Raw genomic sequence first — 9,935 nt, 5'->3', positions numbered from 1 at the left:
CCTTTATCTCTTCTCTCCCATCCTCCTCTCCCACTCTCTGCTCTCCATTTCCCCTCTCCACTCCATTTCATCTCTCGTCTCTCTCTTCTCCATTTCCCCTCACTCATCTCCATTGCCCCTCTCTCCTCTCTCTATTTCACTTCTCCTCAACATGATGCCTTTCTCCTCTTCATTTCCCATCTCCTCTCCAATTCTCTTCTCTCTCTTCTCCATTTTCCATCTCTCATCTCCAATTCCCCTCTCCTCTACATATGCCCTCCCCCTCTCAATTTCCCCGATCTCCTCTTCATCTCCCCATTCTTCTTCATCTCCCCACTCTTCCCTCGCTCCTCTACATATCCCCTCCTCTCTCTATTTCCCCCTCTCTTCCACATTTCTCCTCTCCTCTCTCTCCTCTCCATTTCCCATCTCTTCTTTCCTCTTTCTCCTCTCTTCTCTCCATTTCCCCTCTCCTCTCCAATTCTTTTCTCTCCATTTCCCATCTCTTCTTTCTCCTCCTTCTCCTCTCCATTTCCCATCTCCTCTTTCCTCTTTATCCTCTCTCCTCTCCATTTCCCCTCTCCAATTCTCCTCTCTCCATTTCCCATCTCTTCTTTCTCCTCCTTCTCCTCTCCATTTCCCATCTCCTCTCTTTCCTCTTTATCCTCTCTCCTCTCCATTTCCCCTCTCCTCTCCAATTCTCCTCCCTCTCCTCTCCATTTCCCTTTTCCTCTCTCCTCTCCATTTCTCCCCTTTCCTCTCCATTTCCGCTCTCCTCTCTCTCCTTTGCAACAATCATCTGATATCTGACTGTGTTTCATGGTCTTGGAACTTGAGTTCTCGATCAGACAGGAGCAGAAAGCTCTTTCTCTCTATGTTGCTAATGGTTTAATGGTAAGACTGGCTGCCTGGTTTATTTCAGTAGCTAAGCCAGCCCTTTTCTTCCTCATGCACGGGGTAGAGACAGAGAAGAGGATTATGGGGGCTGACCGATGGGTTCCCTACAAATCAGCAAAATGGAGCAGTAGTGCACATGCTTGACGACCACTCCATTCATTCTCTATGTGGCTGCTGGGAAAAGTCGGCACTTTCAAAAAGATGAAATGGCGCAGAAGTCCTGAAGACATCCTGCTGATCCATTCTAACAGGGATAAAAGGGCCCAGCGCTGCCTATCAGTCGGGATCACAGCAGTCCGATCCACTAATCTACAAGTTATCACCTATTTAATGGATGGGTGATATCTTAATTTCACCAATTCCATTAAATTTTGACTAAACACTTAAATGGCCAACACCCAACTGTTATCTGTCAAAAATGGACTGACCAAGTTAGTTTCCAGTGGCCTCAAGCTATTGCTGGGCTTAGTGACCTATATAGGATAGAGTTAAACACAATATGAAATACTAAAGATGGGTATTTGAGTTCTTTTTTTTTTTCCAGCATGTTGGATTCCTAATATGGATTTCTATTCTATGTAACACTGGGAAAGGTTTCTGCAATAGAACATATGAGAAATTATCATTTAAAGCATGCAGCTCATCACATTGTCTAGATCGTGAGAAAGATTAGATGATTAGACCGTATCAATTACATGGATTTATTTTTATATGTATATATATATTTCTCTACTTAGGTTTTTCATCTTCTCAAGACAGTCACTTGAGCTAATATTTTTTTAAGTTATTAACTTTGCAATACATGCCCAAGTTTGGAAAATTTTAATTTTTCCCACCCTGTCAGTTTAGTCTTCTCCATAAACTCTCTGGTAAAACGTAAAGATTTTGCTAAAACAAAAGAGTTTTGAGAATCTGCCTATGATCATAGTCTACTTGTTTACCTAGTGTCACGCCGTTAACAGCGATAAAGGGGCAGGACGGCGTACTGGGACCCGCACCTGTCCCTGCCACTATAATGGGGCCCTGACTTTCCCTTATCTCAGGGATACCTATGATGGTTAGGAGGCCTGAGCCGCCAGCGTATCCCTGTCTCCTGTGCAGGCCCTATCAATGGCCCCCTCACCCCCCAAAGGAGGTGGACTGCACCAGTGTATAAATACAACAATAAACAGGGTATACAGACAAGGTAACTAAAAGTCTCAAACTCGCCAAATGCTCACACAACCACAGAGGTAAAATATAGAAGGAAAAAGCAGGAAAAAACTAGGAAGGAAAGCAGGTTTAACATACAACCAAAACAGCAGACACAAATCTCTGTAAATAAACCTCCAAGCTCCTAATACACCACGCTCCTTCAACCTCCAAGCCAGGCAGCTGAACTGATCACTGACAATAGCTGAAGTCAAGGCTGGGTCTATATAGCGGAGGAGATTACAAAATCACCTTCAGCTGAGAGACCCAGCTCACAGCAACTCAGCAACAAGATTAACTCCTGCACTGCTGGCACAAAGCAGCCATGTCAGAATACAGGAGAAGAGCTTCTGTTCACTGTGTGTGAACGAGGCCCAGAGCGCTGCGGTTCTCTGGAACCTCTCTGTCGCGGTAGCCCCGTGACACCTACCTTGTGCGTAGACTTGAGAAGGCATGGTGTCCCAACTGGTCCTTGAAGCACCAATGTAGCTGCCTTCAGCTACTCCTAATACCAATTCTTAGACTGATCATTGCAAATATTTGACTTCTTTAAGCAAGATAAAGGGAATCAATAAGAGAACAGGATATTTTCCTCTACATAAGTCCAATAATATTGGCAAACAAAGGTTGAAGAACCAAAAATGAAAGCAACAAAGTAGAGGAAAAACTAGCACAAATTATACTGTAGGCCTACGCTGAACTTTGCTATGAGTTGGCCTTTCCACTATGTAGGCGCCCATGTATGACTTCACCTTTGGTAAACCCGGTGATCAGAAGATCTGAAGAAAAGCATAATGCCACCAGGTGAAAGGATTACCAGAGGTTAGAAGACCCCAGATATTTCACCAGATATACATTGTATATCACGGCGAAGGAAGCTGTCTTAATTTTTTTGTTAGATTGACATTCCTAAGCTGAACCTCGCAACATTGTCTTGGAGCAAGAACATTTTCTAAGTTGCCCCTTTATAAAGCGTGCTTGGACTCAATCAGTTAAACATTTTATTTATTCCAGCTTCTAATGGGCTACCTTATGCTTTATACCAGGCTGCCCTCTTCCCCCTCACAGCGCACAGGTTAGACCAAACACACATTAGGAATGCGACAAATATTTTCTTGACAATAAATCCCAGTGAAGCAGGAGACAGGTTTATTTTAAGCCATGTATTACCAGATTCGCTTCAGCGAAAATGTTTACAGTCTGAGTGAAAAAAGGCACCACAGGATTATATCTAAAGAAGAAGAGATGCGTAGAATGGGAAAAATATTGTGATTAGCAAAACCACTTCCACATTCTCTCTGGAGAGACAGTCGGCTTGGCTTATTTATGGTTTGCGGTCGGCCAACGTTTTTACAGGAGGGAGCAATGGTATGGCCACTTACTAAACACTTAGGATAAGTGGAGAATAAGTAGTACGGTTTCTTGGGGTGTCTTCCATAACACCTAAATATATTCAACCTTTCTGTTAAGGACGTACTTCTGGACAAAGAGGCAGTTTGGTTGAAATCCTATCGGCTGAAGATGTGAAGGGTCAATGCACATATTATCTACTGTAGGCCAAAAGTTCTTGAGGTCTTAAGAGACTTCTCTATGAGCAACATTTATGCAGGAATACTTGATTGATCAGGGGTCCATTCGGTAGGACTTCTACGATCAAGAGAATGATGGCCCGTGTGCTGTGCTAGGATGACAAAGTGGTCAATTATGTTCCCCATTTGCTTTAATGGTTTCATATCATAGTAACATAGTAACATAGTTAGTAAGGCCGAAAAAAGACATTTGTCCATCCAGTTCAGCCTAGATTTCCTACATTTCAAAGGAGTGTTGATAATAATACCGTTACATTCATCCCATCATTTATGTATGGAGTAATAGGCCTCTTGCAAACCCAGTGATCCACCTAACAGGAAGACAAAGGATCCATTGTGATTGTTGACGGTACCAGGGGTGGCAAACCCGTTCCTAAATGTTGTTCATTGGCTGATCCCTTTAAAAGAGGTTTCCCAGTCTTGATTAAAATTTAGCATTGAAAATGTATGCTTTTAAAGGATACTTACTCCCAGAATCCACCCTTCGCTCCATCTATCTCTACCGTGCTAGAAGTGATTACATCTTAACCACCATCTCCTGATTCTGCAGTCTATTGGTGGCCTCAGCCTTCTGGTGACTGTTGGCCTTGACTTCTGGTTCCAGAGAAGGCTGGCTTTTCTTGGCAACATTTGTCAAGCTGAAATAACTGTCTCAAAAGGTTCCTCCTTTGCTTGAGTCTTTGGCTCCATTTTTATGAAAAAAAAAAACGGACCTGCACTAAAGCTTGAATAACAGTAACTTCACATAACATACAAAACCTTTGCAGGGCAAATAATGAGTAGGACATCTCAAAAATATTATGACTCTGACTTAGTCAAGGAAATCTGAAGACTTTCATAGCAAATAGTTGCAAAAATGACCAACCCAATTACTAGGGTTGACCAAGAGGGAATATTTGGTCGGAAATCAACACTTATAGCTGATGGTTGGCTGTGGATACAACCATTTTCTCACTCTACAAGCGGGTCTGGTCAACGTTCACGAATGTTAATTATTGTGAATCTTGATCACAGATCTTCACTGTTATGTGCTCAACTTCACACAGAAGCTGGGAGGCCTGATTATGTTCCAGACTCGTGGTAAACTTAAAGAAGTTGTCCACTACTTTTACATTGATGCCTAATTCTTAGGATGGGAAATCAAGGGCTGATCGTCTGGGGTCTGGTACTTGGCACCTCCACCGACCAGCTGTTATTGGTACTGGAGGCGGCAGGAAGTACTTACTTGTGGAGCTTGGCAGTAGAGGCCGGGGCTTGTTACTGCACATCCGCCTCCTATTAAATTGAATAGGAGGCGCATGTGTAATACCCCGTGGCGGCCACTACAAGTAGACGGCCAAGCTCTGCTGGCAAGTACTTTAAGCCGTCGGCCCCAACAATGGCTGATTGGCCAGGGTCTGGTACCCAGCTGTTGTGAATTCTGTGGCTGAGTTCACTTCTGTGGTCACAAGTGGTATTGCAGTCTCTGGGCTTCCTCCCTCAGGTGTTTTGGTGAGCTCGTTGGCTGCCTTGCTATTTAGCTCCACCTGAGTCTGTCTTCCTTGCTCCTTGTCAATGTTCCAGTGTTGGATCTGAGCTACTGCATCTTTCCTTGGGCCTGCTGCTCTGCTAGATAAGTGCTTCTAGTTTGTTTTCTGTTTTTTTTCTGTCCAGCTTGCTATTGTCTTTTGCTGGAAGCTCTGAGAAGCAGAGGGGTGCACCGCCGTGCTGTTAGTTCGGCACGGTGGGTCTTTTTGCCCCTTTGCGTGGTTTTCGTTTTAGGGTTTTTTGTAGACTGCATAGTTCTCTTTGCTATCCTCGCTCTGTCTAGAATATCGGGCCTCACTTTGCTGAATCTATTTCATTCCTACGTTTGTCTCTTCATCTTGCTAACAGTCATTATATGTGGGGGGCTGCCTATTCCTTTGGGGTATTTCTCTGAGGTAAGTCAGGCTTGTATTTCTATCTTCAGGCTAGTCAGCTCCTCAGGCAGTGCCGAGTTGCATAGGTAGTTGTTAGGCGCAATCCACTGCTGCTTATAGTTGTGTGAGGATAGATCAGGTACTGCAGTCTACAGAGATTCCACGTCTCAGAGCTCGTCCTATTGTTTTTGGTTATTGCCAGATCTCTGTATGTGCGCTGATTACTGCACGCTGTGTTGCCTGATTGCCAGCCATAACAGTACAAGGAGCCACACCAATGATTCCCAATAGAGGGAAAAAAGAAATCCTGACATCATTTTTTTTTCTTAGCTCTGTCTTCAGTCTTTTTTTTCCCCTAGACATTAGAGTGCTTCAGGACACAGCTGTGGACATGGATATTCAGGCTCTGTGCTCCTCAATGGATAATCTCGTTGTAAATGTACAAAAGATTCAAGATACTATTGATCAGAAATCGATGCTAGAACCAAGAATTCCGATTCCTGATTTGTTTTTTGGTGACAGAACTAAGTTCCTGAGCTTCAGAAATAATTGTAAGCTATTTTTGGCCTTGAAACCTCATTCTTCTGGTAATCCTATTCAACAGGTTTTGATTATTATTTCTTTTTTGCGCGGCGACCCACAGGACTGGGCGTTTTCTCTTGCACCAGGAGATTCTGCATTGAGTAATGTTGATGCATTTTTCCTGGCGCTCGGATTGCTTTACGATGAGCCTAATTCAGTGGATCAGGCTGAGAAAAATCTGCTGGCTTTATGCCAGGGTCAGGATGATGTAGAAGTATATTGTCAGAAATTTAGGAAATGGTCAGTACTCACTCTGTGGAATGAATCTGCACTAGCGGCTTTGTTCAGAAAGGGTCTCTCTGAAGCTCTTAAGGATGTAATGGTGGGATTTCCTATGCCTGCTGGTTTGAATGAGTCTATGTCCTTGGCCATTCAGATCGGTCGTCGCTTGCGCGAGCGTAAATCTGTGCACCATCTGGCGGTACTGCCTGAGAGTAAACCTGAGCCTATGCAGTGCGACAGGACTATGACTAAAGTAGAACGGCAAGAACACAGACGTCTGAACAGACTGTGTTTCTATTGTGGTGATTCTACTCATGCTATTTCTAATTGTCCTAAACGCACTAGGCGGTTCGATAGCTCTGCCGTTATTGGTACTGTACAGTCCAAATTCCTTTTGTCCATTACCTTAATGTGCTCTTTGTCATCGTATTCTGTCATGGCGTTTGTGGATTCAGGCGCTGCCCTGAATCTGATGGATTTGGATTATGCTAAACGTTGTGGATTTTTCTTGGAGCCTTTGCGGTGTCCTATTCCGTTGAGAGGAATTGATGCTACACCTTTGGCCAAGAATAAGCCTCAGTACTGGGCCCAGCTGACCATGTGCATGGCTCCTGCACATCAGGAAGTTATTCGCTTTCTGGTACTGCATAATTTGCATGATGTGGTCGTGTTGGGGTTGCCATGGCTACAAACCCATAATCCAGTATTGGATTGGAACTCTATGTCGGTAACCAGCTGGGGTTGTCAGGGAGTACATGGTGATGTTCCATTTTTGTCTATTTCGTCATCCATTCCTTCTGACATCCCAGAGTTCTTGTCGGACTTTCAGGATGTATTTGAAGAGTCCAAGTCTGATGCCCTACCTCCGCATAGGAATTGTGATTGTGCTATCGATTTGATTCCTGGTAGTAAATTCCCTAAGGGTCGTTTATTTAATTTGTCCGTACCTGAACACACCGCTATGCGCAGTTATGTGAAGGAGTCCCTGGAGAAGGGACATATTCGCCCATCGTCGTCACCATTGGGAGCAGGGTTCTTTTTTGTAGCCAAGAAGGATGGTTCGCTAAGACCGTGTATTGATTACCGCCTTCTTAATAAGATCACTGTTAAGTTTCAGTATCCCTTGCCATTGATTTCTGACTTGTTTGCTCGGATTAAGGGGGCTTGTTGGTTTACTAAGATTGATCTTCGTGGTGCGTATAATCTGGTGAGAATCAGGCAGGGAGATGAATGGAAAACGGCATTTAATACGCCCGAGGGTCATTTTGAGTATCTGGTGATGCCGTTCGGACTTGCCAATGCTCCATCTGTTTTTCAGTCTTTTATGCATGACATTTTCCGTGAGTATCTGGATAAATTCTTGATTGTTTACTTGGATGACATTTTGATCTTCTCAGATGATTGGGAGTCTCATGTGAAGCAAGTCAGAATGGTTTTCCAGGTACTGCGTGCTAATTCCTTGTTCGTGAAGGGATCAAAGTGTCTCTTCGGTGTGCAGAAAGTTTCATTTTTGGGGTTCATCTTTTCCCCTTCTACTATCGAGATGGATCCGGTTAAGGTTCAGGCCATCCAGGATTGGACTCAGCCGACATCTCTAAAAAGTCTGCAGAAATTCCTGGGCTTTGCTAATTTTTATCGTCGCTTCATCTGTAATTTTTCTAGCATTGCCAGACCATTGACCGATTTGACCAAGAAGGGTGCTGATTTGGTTAATTGGTCTTCTGCTGCCGTGGAAGCTTTTCAGGAGTTGAAGCGTCGTTTTTGCTGTGCCCCTGTGTTGTGTCAGCCTGATGTTTCTCTTCCGTTCCAGGTCGAGGTTGATGCTTCTGAGATTGGTGCAGGGGCGGTTTTGTCACAGAGAGGTTCTGGTTGCTCAGTGTTCAAACCATGTGCTTTCTTTTCCAGGAAATTTTCTGCTGCTGAGCGTAATTATGATGTGGGCAACCGAGAGTTGCTGGCCATGAAGTGGGCATTCGAGGAGTGGCGTCATTGGCTTGAGGGTGCTAGGCATCGCGTGGTGGTATTGACTGATCATAAGAACTTGACTTATCTCGAGTCTGCCAAGCGCTTGAATCCTAGACAGGCCCGTTGGTCGTTATTTTTTGCTCGTTTTGATTTTGTGATTTCATACCTTCCGGGCTCTAAAAATGTGAAGGCGGATGCTCTGTCTAGGAGTTTTGTGCCCGACTCTCCGGGGTTATCTGAGCCGGCGAGTATCCTCAAGGAAGGAGTCATTGTGTCTGCCATCTCCCCTGATTTGCGGAGAGTGTTGCAGAAATTTCAGGCTAATAAACCTGATCGTTGTCCGGCCGAGAAACTGTTCGTCCCTGATAGGTGGACTAGTAAAGTTATCTCTGAACTTCATTGTTCGGTGCTGGCCGGTCATCCAGGAATCTTTGGTACCAGGGAGTTGGTTGCTAGATCCTTCTGGTGGCCATCTCTGTCATGGGATGTGCGTGCTTTTGTGCAGTCCTGTGGAATTTGTGCTAGGGCTAAGCCCTGCTGTTCACGTGCCAGTGGGTTGCTTTTGCCCTTGCCGGTCCCGAAGAGGCCTTGGACACATATTTCGATGGATTTCATTTCTGACCTTCCCGTTTCTCAAAAAATGTCGGTCATTTGGGTGGTCTGTGATCGCTTTTCTAAAATGGTCCATCTGGTGCCCTTGGTTAAATTGCCTTCCTCCTCTGATTTGGTGCCTTTGTTCTTCCAGCATGTGGTTCGTTTACATGGCATTCCTGAGAATATTGTTTCTGACAGAGGTTCCCAGTTTGTCTCGAGGTTCTGGCGAGCCTTTTGTGGTAGGATGGGCATTGACCTATCTTTCTCCTCAGCCTTCCATCCTCAGACTAATGGCCAGACCGAACGAACCAATCAGACCTTGGAAACATATCTGAGATGTTTTGTTTCCGCTGACCAGGATGATTGGGTGTCATTTTTGCCGTTGGCTGAGTTCGCCCTTAATAATCGGGCCAGCTCGGCTACCTTGGTCTCTCCATTTTTCTGCAATTCTGGGTTCCATCCTCGTTTCTCTTCAGGACAGGTTGAGTCTTCGGACTGTCCTGGTGTGGATTCTGTGGTGGACAGGTTGCAGCAGATCTGGACTCAGGTAGTGGACAATTTGACCTTGTCCCAGGAGAAGGCTCAGCTTTTCGCTAATCGCAGACGCCGTGTGGGACCCCGACTTCGTGTTGGGGATTTGGTTTGGTTATCTTCTCGTCATATTCCTATGAAGGTTTCCTCTCCTAAATTTAAACCTCGTTTTATTGGTCCGTATAGGATTTCTGAGATTCTCAATCCGGTGTCTTTTCGTCTGACCCTCCCAGACTCCTTTTCCATACATAATGTATTCCATAGGTCGTTGTTGAGGAGATACGTGGCACCTATGGTTCCATCTGTGGAGCCTCCTGCCCCTGTTTTGGTGGAGGGGGAATTGGAGTATATTGTGGAGAAGATTTTGGATTCTCGTGTCTCTAGACGGAAACTCCAGTATCTGGTCAAATGGAAGGGTTATGCTCAGGAAGATAATTCCTGGGTTTTTGCCTCTGATGTCCATGCCCCAGATCTTGTTCGTGCC

The 9,935-nt window shown here is 44.8% G+C and overlaps 1 protein-coding gene across 1 annotated transcript; it reads right to left on the bottom strand.

Annotated features, from left to right (window-relative positions):
* Window positions 1-245: 245 nt before the first annotated feature.
* On the bottom strand, window positions 246-800 carry LOC138649530 (uncharacterized). Its single transcript, XM_069740004.1, has one exon. It carries the CDS (start codon window positions 798-800, stop codon window positions 246-248), a length of 555 nt encoding a protein of 184 aa, XP_069596105.1.
* Window positions 801-9,935: the final 9,135 nt, after the last annotated feature.

This window comes from Ranitomeya imitator, chromosome 9 (assembly GCF_032444005.1).
Source record: "Ranitomeya imitator isolate aRanImi1 chromosome 9, aRanImi1.pri, whole genome shotgun sequence".
NCBI lineage: Eukaryota > Metazoa > Chordata > Amphibia > Anura > Dendrobatidae > Ranitomeya > Ranitomeya imitator.
The sequence above is the reverse complement of the archived record's forward strand: the minus strand, read 5'-3'. Positions and strand labels throughout refer to the sequence as shown.